Source organism: Bombina bombina, chromosome 6 (assembly GCF_027579735.1).
Source record: "Bombina bombina isolate aBomBom1 chromosome 6, aBomBom1.pri, whole genome shotgun sequence".
Lineage (NCBI taxonomy): Eukaryota > Metazoa > Chordata > Amphibia > Anura > Bombinatoridae > Bombina > Bombina bombina.
Window position 1 is genome coordinate 489,373,071 of NC_069504.1, and position 18,133 is coordinate 489,391,203.

Genomic DNA, 18,133 nt, shown 5'->3' on the forward strand with positions numbered 1-18,133 from the left:
AAGCGTGATCATCGAACAATCAAGCGTTTCATTCAAAATAGTCAACAGGGTCGCAAGAAGCGTGTGGAAAAACCAAGGCGCAAAATAACTGCCCATGAACTGAGAAAAGTCAAGCGTGCAGCTGCCAAGATGCCACTTGCCACCAGTTTGGCCATATTTCAGAGCTGCAACATCACTGGAGTGCCCAAAAGCACAAGGTGTGCAATACTCAGAGACATGGCCAAGGTAAGAAAGGCTGAAAGATGACCACCACTGAACAAGACACACAAGCTGAAACGTCAAGACTGGGCCAAGAAATATCTCAAGACTGATTTTTCTAAGGTTTTATGGACTGATGAAATGAGAGTGAGTCTTGATGGGCCAGATGGATGGGCCCGTGGCTGGATTGGTAAAGGGCAGAGAGCTCCAGTCCGTCTCAGACGCCAGCAAGGTGGAGGTGGAGTACTGGTTTGGGCTGGTATCATCAAAGATGAGCTTGTGGGGCCTTTTCGGGTTGAGGATAGAGTCAAGCTCAACTCCCAGTCCTACTGCCAGTTTCTGGAAGACACCTTCTTCAAGCAGTGGTACAGGAAGAAGTCTGCATCCTTCAAGAAAAACATGATTTTCATGCAGGACAATGCTCCATCACACGCGTCCAAGTACTCCACAGCGTGGCTGGCAAGAAAGGGTATAAAAGAAGAAAATCTAATGACATGGCCTCCTTGTTCACCTGATCTGAACCCCATTGAGAACCTGTGGTCCATCATCAAATGCGAGATTTACAAGGAGGGAAAACAGTACACCTCTCTGAACAGTGTCTGGGAGGCTGTGGTTGCTGCTGCACGCAATGTTGATGGTGAACAGATCGAAACACTGACATAATCCATGGATGGCAGGCTTTTGAGTGTCCTTGCAAAGAAAGGTGGCTATATTGGTCACTGATTTGTTTTTGTTTTGTTTTTGAATGTCAGAAATGTATATTTGTGAATGTTGAGATGTTATATTGGTTTCACTGGTAAAAATAAATAATTGAAATGGGTATATATTTGTTTTTTGTTAAGTTGCCTAATAATTATGCACAGTAATAGTCACCTGCACACACAGATATCCCCCTAAAATAGATATAACTAAAAACAAACTAAAAACTACTTCCAAAACTATTCAGCTTTGATATTAATGAGTTTTTTGGGTTCATTGAGAACATGGTTGTTGTTCAATAATAAATTTAATCCTCAAAAATACAACTTGCCTAATAATTCTGCAATCCCTGTATTTTAGCATTTGAAATAGCCGATTTCCCTTAGGTATTCCTACCTATACTGAAAGTTTCTATAGATAAGTATTGCTAGAGAAAACCTGTGTAAGACAGCAGAATAAATTACACTCCCAGTGGGATTTAGGAGAGATAAGTAATACAATTTTAATTTTACATTGTTCTCCCTAAGGGTCAGATATTAAAAACCTAGCCACTTAGGCAAGATATTCTAAGAAGTGTCATCGGTATTGTGAGGGACTTAAAAAAATATATATTTAGAAACACAAATTCTAACTTGATACATGTTTATGTTGCTATGTAGTGTTCTTTATGTGAAACAGAGACTTCTACATTATAATACAAGGTCTAAAAAATTTCTCTCCATGCCGGCGAGGTTTTGAATATCAGGTCCTAAGTAGTGGGCTTTTGTATCCAGACAGAGATAATATAAAGAAGTATGTGTGTATAGAAAGTGATAAATTAAGATAAACCGCCACCAAAAGGTCCATCCAGGGATATCATCATTAAGTTCTTGAATTTTAAGGATAAAGAAGTGATCCTTAGGTGTGCAAGAGCTAAGAAACCTGTACTCCATGTAGGAGAAGAAATCCAACCGTTTTCAGATATATCACCAGTAACGCTGCAAAAAAGAAGGGAAGTCACATCACCCTGAAACTGAGGGAGCACAAAGTACAATATCGCTGGGGCTTCCCGGTTTCACTTGTAGCAACACACAACAACAGAACTGCAGTCTATAGACCGGGAGACGACCTACAGGCCTTTTACTCTGCCTTATCAATCACAACAGAAGAAAACCATCCCACCCCACAGGAAAACAATGAGAGTGCGGCCATGACCGGACCAGGTTGACCTGCCAGTCAGGCCTTGATGCTTTTCCGCAGCTGATCAGGGGCAAGGAAACAAGAAAGAGGGGATCCATGGGGCCCTGCTACTACATGAAAATGTATCCTTTATGTGTTAAATAACTAAGACGGCATTCATCCCGATAAACTTTATATGAACTCTAAATTCAGGACTGCCTTATTTAACAGTGCATTCATGCATGTGTCAACCACTGGCCTCCTTGGGACCCACGTAGCTCTACAATATTGTTGATGTTTAATTGTTTATAAAATGTTTAGATTTATCGTTTACTGAAAAAAGAGTTACCCTCCCTCCTACCTCTTCTCCTTTGTTCCTTCCATCCCTTTCCCCCTCCCCTTTCTCTCCATCCCCTCCCTTCCCCTTTCCCCTTGCCCTCTCCCCCTCTACACCCATCGGGTAACAAAGAGTACACAACCTTTGCCAGGGTGGGGTACAGGGGGATCAAGAACTGCACATGGATATAGATGGCTCTCAGTGGGCAGGGTATCACACTTAACAACTGACATCTCATCTACCTGTCGCCACTTGACTCATCGGTGCACCTACACCACACCCCTCCCATCCCTCTCCTTCCAATGCCTTTTCCCCCTCCCCCCTCCCAACAACCTTCCCCCTACCTTCCTTCCACCCCTCCCTCCCTAAATGCCATATATAATAAGACCACCGGGCGGTGGATCCGCCCACCAGGGAAATACTATAATAATAAGACCCAAATGATGAGTCGACTAAACATTATTGATTAACACCAGAAACGAGCTCAAACAACACCTCCTCGCTGCGTATCACAGACGCATGCTTATGGTTAAACAACAATATTATGAGGGGGGCAACAAGCCTGGTAAACTGCTGGCAAGATCGATCCATAGATTACAACTTAAAACATATATCTACTACCTAAACTCAAAAGACAATACTAAACTTCAGGGCAACAAACAAATTGCAGAGGCCTTCCACGCATACTACAGCAAACTATACAATATTACAAAAGTGACCGACACAACAACAAATACGGGACCGCTGCCCCTTAGGAGACAGCAAATTGATGACTACCTGGCTGGCCTGCAGCTACCACAGTTAGACGAGAAAGACGCAGACAAACTAGAGGCACCAATCACATTAGAAGAACTAAAGCACACAGTTAGGGATCTGCCTAAAGGAAAGTGCCCTGGACCAGATGGTCTCACACCACGCTATTACAGGAAATTTTTTCCTACACTAGCCCCACACATGATACAACTATTTAACAACCTTAGAGACAGCCCTGAGCTGATGAGCTCTATGCTGGAAGCACATATCACAATTATTCCCAAACCGGGCAAAGAACTCACTGTCCCTGAAAATTTCAGGCCCATATCATTACTGAACACTGATATTAAGCTACTGGCCAAGATATTGGCAACAAGATTAAACAACTATCTCCCAAACCTAATTTCGACGGATCAGGTGGGCTTTGTCCCGGGAAGGGAAGCGCGGGACAATACCACCAAAGTTCTGCAACTCCTTAGCTATGCTAGAGTTGAAGGCGTGCCCATGGCCCTCTTCTCGACTGACACGGAGAATGCCTTCGACTGAGTCGACTGTCTTTTTCTGCGTCAGGAGATGAAAGCTATGAACTTCGGTGAATCCTATCTTAATATGGTATTTGCTCTATATTCCTCCCCGGGAGCTAAGATAAGGGTAAACGGAACCCTGTCAGAGACATTTAAGATAACAAATGGAACCAGGCAAGGGTGCCCCCTTGTCCCCACTGTTATTCGCCCTGTCAATCGAGGCCCTAGCACATAAGATTAGACAAAACTCCACTATCACAGGGATAATGGTGGGCAACGTAGAATATAAACAAGCCTTATATGTGGATGACATACTATACACTCTCACAAATGTAGACACATCAGTGCCCGAACTCCTTAACGAAATAGAAATATATGGCGCAGTATCAAACTTCCATTTAAACTTGGGGAAATCCGTATTATTAAACATAAATACCCCACCTGAGCAAATTGAATACCTTCAGACGAATTTCAGAATACCTGTGACGGACACAAAGTTACGCTACCTAGGAATATACCTAACAAATAGACAGCAATACTTATACAGAGTCAATTACCTAAAACTAAGGGACGAGATAGCACGGGACCTCTCATCCTGGAAAAACAAGCCCTTATCATGGTTGGGAAAGATCGTAGTGGCAAAGATGAACATACTACCGCGTATACTGTATGTCATGCAAACCATCTCGATCTCCCTTCCAAGAGACTATCTACCTCAATTACAGGGGTTGCTAGAGCAATTTGTATGGTCAGGCGTCAAGCCACGGGTACCCCGAAGAACCATGTATCTCCCAAGAGACAGGGGGGGACAGGGACTTCCAGACCTAAAAACATACAACCGGGCAATAACATTGCAACACATAGTGGAATGGTCACAGAATACTGCTCATAAGGCTTGGGTGAGGTTAGATGGTCAGATTCTTAAACTTAGGAATGTGGGCACACTGGCATGGATACCCTCGGAACAATAACCTAAAATTTCAAGTAAATATCAAATGATAAAAGACGTTTTATCTGAATGGGATAGGGTGGTCTCCACCAGCACGCACATTTTATCCAAATTCTTACCATTGCTACCCATAATTGAGAATCCTGCAATTCCATACTATAAATTGGGAACGCACCAAAACACCCCATACGCCCTAAAAATAGGCTGCTTACACAATGTGATTGAGAATGGTAAGTTCAAAACGCAACTCCAGATGACAGACATTTGCGACCCAATCTTTTCCTCCTGGATGAGGTACAATCAGTTACTTCACTACATATCACACCACCCACACAAAGACAAACTAGACAGAGGCCTCACTCAATTTGAGCACCGATGCACAGCAAGTAAGCCACAAAGACGACTGATTTCACTAATATAAAAACTATTGACAATCACACCGGACTGCCCTCTCCCCACAGTCCGGTGTGGCACAGAGAGCTCAACAGAGACTTTGATCAGGAGGAGTGGCTTAAATCATTTTCACTGGTCAAACGCTCATCGGTATCTGCTGCAATACAGGAAATTCAGTTAAAACTAATGTGCAGATGGTATCTCACCCCTGCAAGGCTGCACTGCCTCTAACCTACAGCCAATCCTCTGTGCTGGAGGGGATGCGGCGAGACTGGCTCACCCTTACATGTCTGGTGGTCATTCCCGAGACTCTCGGGTTTATGGTCATCAGTCTTCAAACAGATATTGGACACTCTACAAATAGAGATCCCTCAACACCCAGACAGAATACTATTTTTGAATCTTCCCAAAACCAAGAGCGCGCACACCGGATCTCTTCTTTTGATCCTGCTTACAGGGGCAAAGAGGTTGATCCCAAAGAAATGGAAATCAACAGAAATCCCCACGGTGGATGAGTGGCGGTCATCAGTGACCAAGCTACTCTCTCTGGAAAGACTGCACTACCTTAAAACGAATCAAATAACCATATATGAAATGATGTTGGCACAATGGAAGGGCTCCCCTCTGTGAAGGAGGGGATTCATGTCAGCCTTTATAGAAGGTCCTAGAAATTAATGGTTTCTCCCACCCCCCCCCCTTTTTTTCTCTCTCTCTCCTCCCCCCCTCTCTCGAGTCTGTCTTTACTATAACCTTTCTTCTTAACTATGACACCATTTTGAAAACCTAAAATTCTGTAAACTGTTCAAGCTATGTTTATTGCTACAAAAAATGACTGTTAAAAACTGTCAAGCTCCAGGAAGAATAGCCTAAGACGCACAGCATTGGATAATCAAACTATATTTGTATACCAGCAGTTAAAGCACCGGATGTCTCTTCCTTATGTCAATTCAAATGTTTATGAATAATAAAGCTTGTTTTAAAAAAAAAAAAAATCTCTATTTTGTGAAAGCATTTTATTTTTACTTTATCTTATTTTACTACGCGTTTTATTCATTTAAAAGCGTTAAACATGCAGTCAAAGGTTACACCCCCATTCTGCTTCAGATGACAGACTGTGGCACCATCATCTTGAGCAGCACTGAAGCAAACCTCTGACACCTCCTATGCAGAGATTAAAACATCCTATATTATAAAAGGCCAGGTATGTTTGTCCGATGCAGTCATGCGCAGAAGAGACTGCAGCATGAGACAAACATACCTGGCCATAATGGAGGCTCAGACAGCAGAGACAGCTGCACTACAGAAAAAGAAAGAAAGAAGAAAAAAAAAGCGGCAGGGAAGGGGACAGAGGGAGGGAGAGGGGATCCAAGTGGATGGGGATTTTGGCCATTGTACACAGACTTTAGGACTAGTATATAATAAAATGTTCGAACAATATAGATCAATTTATAGTTACATTAGTATGCTCCTTTAAAACCTATAAGAAATTGGCATAACACAGGCATTTCAAGTACAGGTGGCCCTCGGTTTACGTCGGTTCAATTTGCGCCGTTTCAGAATAACAACCTTTTTTTCAGTCATGTGACTGCTATTGAAAAGCTTTGGAAAGTGCTTGGAGGACTTCCGTTGGAGGAGGAGCTCTCACCGCACGCTGCTTTTGTATCAGCGGCTCTAGAGGGCCGAAGTAAGACCACAAAATCTTTGTCCTGAACGAGCCCGCCCTTGGCCGTACCCATACCGGCTTTTTGGGCCACTATGTCGCTGCAAAAAGTTAATCGCAGCACTCGGCGGAAGTACCAATTTAGCAGAGACGCTGCTACCCGTGGTCAGGGTAAGATCTGGGATTGCCTGTGAGACCAAAAGGATTACCTGGGTGCCATACAGTGGACTTTTTTTCTCTATTGCCACTTACCTCTGAGAAATTGCCGGGGCCGACGCTGAGGGGAAAAGAATACTTGCGCCCTCCTGGTAGGGCGAAGCAGGCCGGAATTGTTAGCACCTTCCGAAGCAACCGGGGGATTGGTTTAATCCAATAGCGGAGGGATCCGTGAGTGTCACCCCTTTCCCACCGGCCCTTCAGCAGAGACGTACCGGACCAGCATCAGTGTCGACCGACACGCTGAATTGAGCACTGAGGCTGTTGAGGTTATAGTGGCAAGCTAAGAAGTGTCTCAGTATAAATAAACACGGTTACAGTCACTACGTTGGAGTATGGTAAAGTAAAATTTGAGCACCACAGTGCTTTCTGTTATCAGGCTTGGCGATTCCCTGGTAAGTGTACTTTTATTTAGTGGGATTTTCTTTTTCCCATCATGTGGGGCAGTGTTTTTCAACCAGTGTGCCGTGGCACACTAGTGTGCCGTGAGAGATCCTCAGGTGTGCCACGGCAGACTGACAACAGTGTGACATATTTTTTAAACTTTGCTTCTTTTTTACTCCCAGTGCAGGGGTAGTTTGTAGGAGGCATGGCATAACAGCACAATACATACAGTATGTGTGTGTTTGTGTGTATGTGTATATATATATGCTGTATTAGGCTACAATGTGTGATTTTCTTTAAATTTTGGGATGGTGGTGTGCCACAGGATTTTTTAATGTAAAAAAGTGTGCCACGGCAAAAAAAAGGTTAAAAATCACTGGTGTGGGGAACATACTGTTCTGACTGTGCTTTGAGACCTTAAAAGATCCCCCTCAACATCAAGGATAAGGAGAGAGAGGCCAAAAGGAAAAGGGACATATTAAAAGTTCCTGTAACTTTGCTATCAAAGGAAAAGGGAAAAAAAAAAAAAGAAAAGAAAAGCTTTGGAAAGCAAAGTGCACTAATTAAAATAGCCAATAGGTGGAGCTGTCCGCTTGTTTTGCAGCAAAGTTATGTAACTTAACAGCCTTAAATTGATCTGTGTACACAGATCAGACCAGATCTATCGAGCAAAATTTAGCAGGCACTTCCCTATTATCTTCCTGTCCAGCAGCTTGAGGTGAGGGTGTCTAACTGCCTATCAATCACTGCAGATTGAAATGCATAGAATAGGTGCAGAACCAATATTATCTAACATGCTAACAATGCAGAGAACTGATTGCAGAAAAATGCAAGTAAAAAACGTTTAGTTTGATGATGATACAGTCTGTTGTTTAACTATTTTATTAATTGCTGTTAGCAAATGTTTTTGTTCATTAAACTTAGTTTGATTATATTTTCTGTGTTGTGTGATTATTTTATTAGGTTATAATACTGTTTTAGCAACTGTTTTTGTTAATTTAACCTAGTTTAATTATATATTCTGTGTTGTGTGATTATTTGATACTGTTTATAATGCTGTTTAGCATTTAAAGTCTTCATTTCAAAGCTTTAAAAATAATGTATTAGGTGTTACTTATGTCAATTTTGAGAGGGGCCTGGAACCTAACACCCTCACTTCCCATTGACTTACATTATAAACTGGGTTTCAATTTACAACGGTTTCGATTTACAACCATTCCTTCTGGAACCTAACCCCGGTGTAAATGGAGGGCTACCTGTATATATCTGCAAGGATTTTCAGAGACCTTCGTGGAAGCAAGAGACTTATTATAGATTAGAGCATTCTATATAAATACACTTAACCATCTTACATTTAAAGTATTTTCCTTTTAGAATAGTAATGCAAATCCCCATAAACACCATAATTATTCAAATATATCCATGTCCAGTTCAAACTTATGGAAAAATGATATAAGCTTACGTTATCTGGATGTCAGAGGTGCAATTCTGATAAACAAGGCAAAAGTTCTAGACAAATGTATACCAGTTTTATAAAGAGATATGAAACCCAAAAATGTTCTTTTGTGATTCAGACAGAACATAACATTTTAAAAAAGTTTCCAATTTACTTCTATCATCAAATTTGCGTTAACGGGTTATTCTTTTTTGAAGAGATACCTAGGTAGGCATCTGGAGCAATACTTGGCAGGAAATAGTGCTGTCATCTAGTGCTCCTTGCAAAATTGCTGCCATATAGGGCTCTAGACGTGTGCACACTCCTGAGCGTACCTCCCTGATTTGATAACAGAAGTAAATTAGAAAGTTGTTTAAAATTGTATGCTGGGCTTCCTTTCCCTTTAATTTTTAAAACTGTGAATTTGGAAAATCTCTACAGTACATTTCTGAAAATCTATCAACACCAAGTCAGTGATTCACATTTTTGGATGCATAATGGCTCGCATTCCAAGAGCCCTCGCAGCCCATGTTTTCCTGCAAACAAACACAAGCAGAAAACAAAACAAAGAATACTAAAGTGACTAGCGATAGACAAACTACTGTTCTTGCATTCATCAATATGTCCTTTGTGCTCTTCCTAGTGCGATCCAGCTGCAGTTATTTCATGCCTTAACAATGTAGATGTTTGTGTAGGAGTTGTATTAATCTATGTGTCTTTGTTTGCTTACAGTAGGGATTCCTGATTTGAAATGATTGTTAGACAGACAGAGGTAATGAATTAAGGAAACATAAAACCCAAATGTTTTATTTCATCATACAGACAGAACATACAATTTTAGACAACTTTCCAATTTACTTCTATTAGCAAAGTTTCCTTGTTGTCTTGATATTCTATTAAAAAGCAGGTAGTTAAGCTTAGGAGTGTGCACGTGTCTGCAGCACTAGATCGCAGCAGTTTTGCAAGAATGTTATCCATTAGCAAGAGCACTAGATGGCAGCACTTTCTCCTACCATGTAGTGCTCCAGATATGTGCACGCTACCTATCTAGATATCTCAACAAAGAAGAACATGAGAACAAAACTGAACCTCACACATACTGCACTGTGAAGCGATCACCTAGAAACCAGGGTTGTATTTTAGCTCCGGTGTCTACAGAAGCTAAGCTAACACTGGGTGATGCCAGCAGAGTTACACCGAAGCTCAGAAGGAAGGATCAGCCGAGTGAGTTTAAGCTGCTTTGTGTGTATAATTTTCAACAGCTCTTCTAAGAACACAGCTATGACATAACACATTACACAGCTCTAGCATGAGGGAGCCAGGGATGTCAATTAGTGACTCCCTGGCTGTAAAAACCCTAGCTCTCTAATTAGTGTGCGTTCCAAATGTAAGCATATGCAGTGAAAGCACTGCAAGGTTTCTCCTCATTTTAGCAGCAAAATAAATAATGCATGTTAATTACAAACTTTATCTTCATCTAAAGCTTTACTGAAATAGTCCATATTTGTTTTGTGTACACTGTCCCTTTAACTATGGAGGAACATAAATATATATTGACAAATACTATGGTATATCATATATGAAGCATTGAACAAGTGCGGTGGACCCACACAAAACATGTCTGTTACCTGCCTTCTTTGACCCCTCTACCATGATGTCACAGCCTGTGGGCTTGTTTGTTTATAGCTGTGTACTTTAATAAATTTTCTTTTCATTGCAAGTCATCTTCGGCAAGTTTGTTACCATTCGGCTACTTTGTATCTATGCTTTCTCTCGGCGGTCAGGTGATGCCACGGATTTCCCCCTGTACTATGGTATATCACCCTGGCCTGACCATGCCCATCTCACTGCAGTTATCTGCTTTTTATCTCCAAGCTGTATTCTAGGTATTATTCATCTCTGTAACTAAATACAAACTATAAAGAAACACACGGGATAGAATAATGCTATGTACTGGGTGCTTGGGTTAGTGTTCCTCAAAACCCTAACTCAACTTCTAGGTCCAACTATTTGCTTAATCAACAAATGCATGATAAAAAGACAATGCAATATCGCTTAGTCTGAACTTCAAATGAGTAGTAGATTTTAAAAGTTATCTATTGCCACTCCCCCTGTACCATGTGACAGCCATCATCTAATCACAAATGCATACACATACCACGTGACAGCCTTCAGCCAAATACAAATGCATATACGTTTATTCTTGCACATCCTCAGTAGGAGCTGGTGACTCAAAACGTTTAAATATAAAAAGACTGTGCACATTTTGTTAATGGAAGTAAATTGGAAAGTTGTTTAAAATTGCATATTCTATCTGAATCATTAAAGTTTAATTTTGACTTGAGTGTCCCTTTAACTATGTAACATTGCACTCATGTTTAATTTTCATTTATGTCACTGGATGTTAAATATTTTCATCTTAACAAACATTTTAAATAGGAACTGAAGCAATACATTAAATAAAGCCATCATTTTCGTTGCATATCAAATCCATTAATGTATTTCCCTTTGTAGTGTTTCTAAATCTATGTTGTAGGACTCATCATCATCAATGCATTTTCAAATAAAAACAGCACACATCAACTGTTAAATGCAAACCACAGACATCCAGCAAGTTACCCAGCTGTGCCCATGTGTAGTATTAACACTCACCAGGTCTAGGTGCAGGTTCTGGCCATGCCCTACGTAGAACATGAATGGTGCTTCCTGACTGAACACCGTAGAATTCCAGAGTCTGGTCATCTCTAAGGCGACGACCACAATGTACCAGATCTATTAAAAAAAACATGCTAATGTTAACAACAGTAATCATTTAAACAGTAAACTGCGATATGGAAGCTGACAGTAAGGAAAAGTTAAGACAATGAAGGATTCTGATAACTGCAGAAAGAGGTAGGGAAAAAAATTGAACCACGTGCTGAATTTAAAGGGATAGTCTAGTCAAAATTAAACGTTCGTGATTCAGATAGAGCATGCAATTTTAAGCAACTTTCAAATTTACTCCTTTTATCAAATTTTCTTTGTTCTCTTTGTATCTTTATTTGAAAAAGCAAGAATGCAAGTATAGGTTCAGCACCTGGGTAGCACTTGCTGATTGGTGGTTACATTTAGACACCAATCAGCAAGCACTACTCAGGTGCTGAATTAAAAATGGGCTGGCTCTTAAGCTTACATTTATGCTTTTTCAAATAAAGATCCAAGAAAATGAAGTAAAATTAATAATAGGAGTAAACTAGAAAGTTGTTTAAAATTGCATGCTCTATCTGAATCATGAAAGTTTAATTTTGACTAGACTATTCCTTTAAAGAGCATACTAGTAAGCAAACTGTAAAAATCAGACCAGTGGAATCGGAAGCAATTGTGAAAAAAATACAGCAAGGTTATTGAGATGAATGTGATCAGCAAGAACCATAAATGTTCAACAAAACACAGAAATGGGTCACAGGAGATAAGAAATAATAGTCACAAAGAGAGCTGTGAAATGACCAGACACAGATGGTAACACAGCTGGAACTGCGCTGGACAAGACAGAGATGGGCAGCCGCCAGATAATATATTAAAATTAGAACAAGCAGCTAGAACGAGTGCAGGGATGGACATAAGTGACAATATAAGTGGGAAAGTAAGAGAAGATTGCCGCTTAAACATTGAGGCTTTAGTGGAGGTTGTGCCCTGCACTCATTTTTAACTAAATAAGATTTATCTTTTAAATGTATAGTACCCAAGGCATCTTTGGTATTTGCTACATTAAACTGAGTTTTTATATTAAGTCTTCTGTTTCCCAAGTATATAAATAACTTTAGAGTATTAAAACTTTTCAAATCATAATTATTTTTCTTTTCTTTTTTTACAAACCACATCATGCTGCTCTCCCTCAGTAGCAGATAGCCCCTGCATGCAGTCACTGAAATGTCAGAAAGCTATTGACCAATCAGAGCAATTTTAATCATTAGCTCTATGAATATTGAAATCGTCAAAGTGTGATCCAGCATGCACAATAGGGTGCAATCATACAAACGTCTATTTTGTAGGAAGGGTGTGTAATACAGTTAGTGTTTGCGTAGTTTATCAGTAAACTGACAGCACAGCAATACTCCTGCTGAAAGCTTAACCAGAGAAGAGAATCCTGGGATTAAAAATGGAGGTGCGCACTCCCGAGGGCTATATGTAGAACCATCCGTAAATGGCTTTGCATAATTAGCAAAACTGAGGTAATATTCAAATAAAAAAATAATAAAATGCAAATATGAAACACAAAGTATAGATCTGTTTGTTTGTTTTTTTTTAAAAGATGCAAATTTTATTTTGAAGGTTTAAATGTCCCCTTTAAAAATGGAAATCACAATATTTGTAATCACTGCTCTTTGAAACTGAATATTATAGAGAAATGTATTTGGTAAACCATTGGTGGTACTGTAGTTCAAAAAGTATCAAGTTAACAATGATCTGGGGCTTGAGCAAAACTCAGCAGGTCCCCCTACAAGATCACCACCATCCACAGATCGCACTTCCTCCAGACCACAGCAGGTTTTCACACAATTAGACTCAACTACTGACCTCTGTTACAGATTTCAACCCCTTTGTAACTCGTCTCTTAACATGTAGTTCCACAGGCATATGATACATAGATTGTATTACAACTTACAATGGACAGTTATTTAGGCAGTGCTTCAGTACAGGATGCCGTCTAGACAAATGTTTATTTTAGCTTGTTGTGTATTATACAGTATATTAAAGGGACACTGAACCCAAATTTTTTCTTTCATGATTCAGATAGAGCATGCAATTTTAAGCAACTTTCTAATTACTCCTATTATCAATTTTTCTTAGTTCTCTTGCTATCTTTATTTGAAAAAGAAGGCATCTAAGCCAAGGAGCCAGCCAATTTTTGGTTTAGTACCCTGGACAGCACTTGTTTATTGGTGGGTGAAATAGTAATGGAGATAACATGCACAAGTCCTTTTCAAAAGAAATTAATAAACATAGACGTACACTGCAAGCCAGCTAATAGAGGACATATTCCTAGTCAGAAACTCATATAGAGAGAGTATTACATGAGAAGATCATACAATAATATAAAACTGCCCCCAAACAATTACTTCTGTATCAGCTCCGGATTGGCTGCCAGTGAACCAGTCCACGAATCCCATAATCAATGTCATTCTTTGTCTTATAACATCGGGTGGATGTGCAAAGATGGTGTCTGAAGATTTTAATCCTTTAATTTTCAAGCAAGCAAGGATTGGGGCTATGCAGTGTCCATGTAATTCTCTTTAGTAAGAGTAATGGTGGCTTTTAGCAGACAGTGAGGTGGTCTTTGCTTAACTTCTAACATCAATGCTACCCCTTTATAGCAAACCAGGGTTGGTTACTCTGTTTTTTCTTCATCTACAGGTCCCTGTCAGAGGTTGATTTAATCTGTCACACCTAAGAAGCCGTTCCTGCCTGCAGCTGCATCCACAGGTTAGTGTTTTCGCTTCTAGGTGAGAAGACTTCAGCACTATTGGGGGTTATTCCTCAGTCAATTGGGACAGATTATCTCTGAGGAGGTAATAATCAAGGACAGTTATGTAGGGCACTGTGGCTGCTAGAGGGTTAAAGTAACTGCAGTTTAGTTACTTATTATGAGGTTGGTTTTGAGAGGATTAGGGTTCTTACTTGTAGCCTATTAGGTGTTATAAGAATCTATCAGGGGTAGTTTTTTTTATTGAATATTATGTGAATCTTGTGTTATAATAATCTACCAGGGGTAGTTTTTATTGAAATATTTGGGGAGTTCTGTATGATTAAAGTGTCATAGAAAGTACGGTAATTTAGCCTTTGGCCACAGCGCAACATAGTTTGCGCGCTTTTACTTGTGGCAGAGTAAAATATTTTTTAGCATTTTATAGAGAGACATCATGGAAATGTTGATACATTCACATGGTTAATTATAGATAAAGTCATAACTCCGGAAAGGGGTGGAAATTGGGACAGGCTCTTATCTAGAAGAGAAGCTTTCTGGATTTTTACAATGCATTCCAGATTGTCATATGGATTTAATACAGAGGCTGACATCATTAAATGTCTGGAAGTAATACATATGAATGGAAACTGGGATTTCTATTTTCTAAAGAAATCATTCTCCCATTTGTGGAATATTTAGGTGCTTTCAATATAACTCTTTATAAAAAAACTTTGAGATTAACTTAAATGACACTTATAGAAATAAAAGTATATGGTGTGTGTATAGGGTCAATTTATTAAAGCAATTACAGGGTTTTTTGTTTTTAAAAAAAAATAAAAATCTAGTATAGAGATTGCTAAATGTTAGACCTCTTTTCACAATTATACTCAGTATTAAATAAAGAGTAAACATTGTATTGCTATGTGTTTTTGATTAATAACAATGGGTTAATAATATTGTATGCACCTTTTCTTTCACAACACTCTAAGAGTTAAAGGGACAGTAAACCTTAAAAATAATGTTATATAATTCTGCACATAGTGCAGAATTATATAACATTATTTAGGTGATATAGCCATAAAAGCCTTTTTTACAGTTTAATTAGCTAAAATACGGCGCTTTTACAGACCTGCTCTCTGCTGAGCGGGTCTGTAATATTCAGTCAGCGCATCGGGCCAGCTGTATAGTCACAGCCCGGCCCGACAGCGCCATAAGACTAAGTGCAGCTCGCTCCTGTCACAGGAGCGAGCTGCACTTATTGCTATGGCGCGATCGGGCCGGGCTGTGACTATACAGCTGGCCCAATGCGCTGACTGAATATTACAGACCCGCTCAGCAGAGAGCGGGTCTGTAAAAGCGCCGTATTTTAGCTAATTAAACTGTAAAAAAGGCTTTTATGGCTATATCACCTAAATAATGTTATATAATTCTGCACTATGTGCAGAATTATATAACATTATTTTTAAGGTTTACTATCCCTTTAAGTAGGAGGAGATTTATTTGTGATGGTTTAGGGAAAACCAATCAGTAGAAACAGGTACCTTTATAAAGGTAATTAGTGTGAGACATATGTAGGTATCTGATGACGTCATACCGTGTTTTTCTTGTGCTTGCAAGCCATTTTATGGTGTACAATTGCTTTATCCATTTGCTAATAAATGTGTTTATATTCTATAGTGCTTTCCTGTGCACCGCTATTTTTTCGTTTTTTGCTGGCAGTAAAATATTTTCCCTGCAGTGGCGGATGCTAGAATCGTTCAGCCGATAAAGAATCTGTTTTTTCTATCTAAGCCCAGAACGATTGTGGAGAGTCTTGTTCTAGTCTAGGCTAGTGGAGTTTTGTCTCCGGTCACAGGTACCCTGTGGCAGAACTTTTCTCCACTTTCTGCGATAAGATTTTTTTAATGAAACATTTTCTGCAGGTTATTTTTAAATAAAAATAAATTTTAAATTAGGCGGTTACACTAAAGCAGCAGTTCAAAATTGCAATGTGTTGATTAACTAAAGAATACAGCAATTTTTAAAGTTTTAGAATATAGTGCAACAGTTGACAATTGCATTGCAAATTAGCTAAAAGAAAAAAAGAAATTGTTGTTTTAAAAATGTCCCTGAGAGCCAGTCAACAATAAATGCACTGCTGCTTTGCAGTGCTGCTCCATATCTCACCTCTCTTCAAACAGCACTTTGTTAGGGAAAACTTACTGAGTGCAGCCAGAGCACAGTGCTGTTTGAAGAGTACAGCCTGATGCAGAGCAGCACTGCAAAGAGCCAACAGTTCATTCATGTGTACCTTTCTTTCTGCAGACATGCTGCATTTTCTGCGATGGCATCTCAGATCATAGCATGTTCTGCCTTGGGGCACAGGTATAGTGGTGATATTAGATCTAAATTTAGTCTGTTTAAGATTATTACAGGGTTTATTCTTCTCAATAAATTTTCATTTATTTATTATCCAACAATGACCTGCTCCTTGCATCTTCTACCATCACCTCCTCCCATGCTAGGCTACAGGACTTCTCTCGTGCGGCACCAACCATCTGGAATGCACTTCCTAGAGCTGTCAGACTCTCCCCTAACCTTTCCTCCTTTAAACGCTCCCTAAAGACCTATCTGTTCAGGGAAGCTTAATACCCAAACTCAGTAACAAATTAATTTCACTTGCCTAATTGCTGCCCCCATCTAACTCCACACTAACATCATTCTCACCTTTGCAGTCCCCACCTCCTGTTTCTACCCCTCCTACCCCTCAATTCTCCCTGTATTTGTTTGTTAAACTTTGTCTGGTGTCTTTTATATTGTATTGTACTGTGCTTTTATTTTTGTACCCATGGACAGCGCTGCGGAATCTGTTGGCGCTTTATAAATAAATAATAATCGATTTTTCCTTGTTAAACTTTTGCTTCTGGGAATGAATTCAAGTACAAGGTTTTATTTTATTTTGGAATCTGATCATTTAGCCTTGTCATTTGACAAGTGTATATATTGCTTGGAGGCTCAGGTTATTCCTCCTGTGCAGTTTTGCTCCTCATGTTTAAACAATATGCTTTTGTCTAAAAATAAAAGTTTCCTCTCAGAGCCATCTGTCTCTCAGGATAATATTGTTTATGCCATGCCTCAGTTTTCCCCTCAAACGTCCCAAGCTTTAGCAGTTTTACTTGAATTGCCCTGTAGTTTCTCTCAACAAGTTCCTGGGGGTGTTTATTTACAAGGATATGTTGCTGCGCAAATTACTTCTGCAGCCTTATCAGCCTTCACTATGGCTGGTAAGAGAAAATCTAAGAACATATCTCATACTAAGAGTTCTGACTGCACTAAGTCTGCATTAGTCAGTCTCTCTCTCAAATATCTGAATAAGATCATTCCTCAGGGGTTTCTGAGGGCGAGATCACTGACTGATACTGCGGTGGCTAGTTCAGTAGATCCAGAGGAGGTTAATTTTAGATCTAAGCTGGAGCACCTCTTATTGCTCTTGAAGGAGGTCCTTGCTACTTTGGAGGACTCCGACTCTACTGTCGCTGAGATTCCTAAGAAGTTTAATAAGCTTAACAGAGTGTTTGATGTCATACCCTCACCTGTAAAGTTATTTCCAGATCGTATGTTGGAAATTATAGCTCAGGAGTGGGAAAAGCTAGGAATTCCCTTTTCCCCGTCCCCTGTTTTCAAGAAAATAGAACTACAATCCCTCTTGAGGATAGTTCTTTTTTCAAGGATCCCATGGATAAGAAGCTGGAAGCTTACTTAAGAAAGATGTACATTTATCTGGTCTGCAGATGTAACATCCAAATCCAAACTTTTGTCTTTACCCTTTAAGGGCAAGACTTTATTTGGTTCTGGTCTGGCTGAGATTATTGCCAAAACTACTGGTAGAAAGAGATCTTTCCTACCTCAAGACAAGAAGGCTAGACCTAATGGTCACCAGAATTCTAATTTGCATTCCTTTCATAACTTCAAGGGACTTAACTCTTCCTCTTCCAAACCGGA

At 39.8% G+C, this 18,133-nt stretch overlaps 1 protein-coding gene across 1 annotated transcript in view; it reads right to left on the bottom strand.

Annotated features, from left to right (window-relative positions):
• The window catches only part of UBL7 (ubiquitin like 7), a 122,259-nt gene that overhangs the window by 85,176 nt on the left and 18,950 nt on the right, over nt 1-18,133 (bottom strand). Inside the window, exon 3 of the mRNA XM_053717333.1 lies at nt 11,359-11,478. Within this exon, the coding sequence (XP_053573308.1) occupies nt 11,359-11,478 (120 nt within the window). The remainder of the gene's footprint in view (nt 1-11,358; nt 11,479-18,133) is intronic.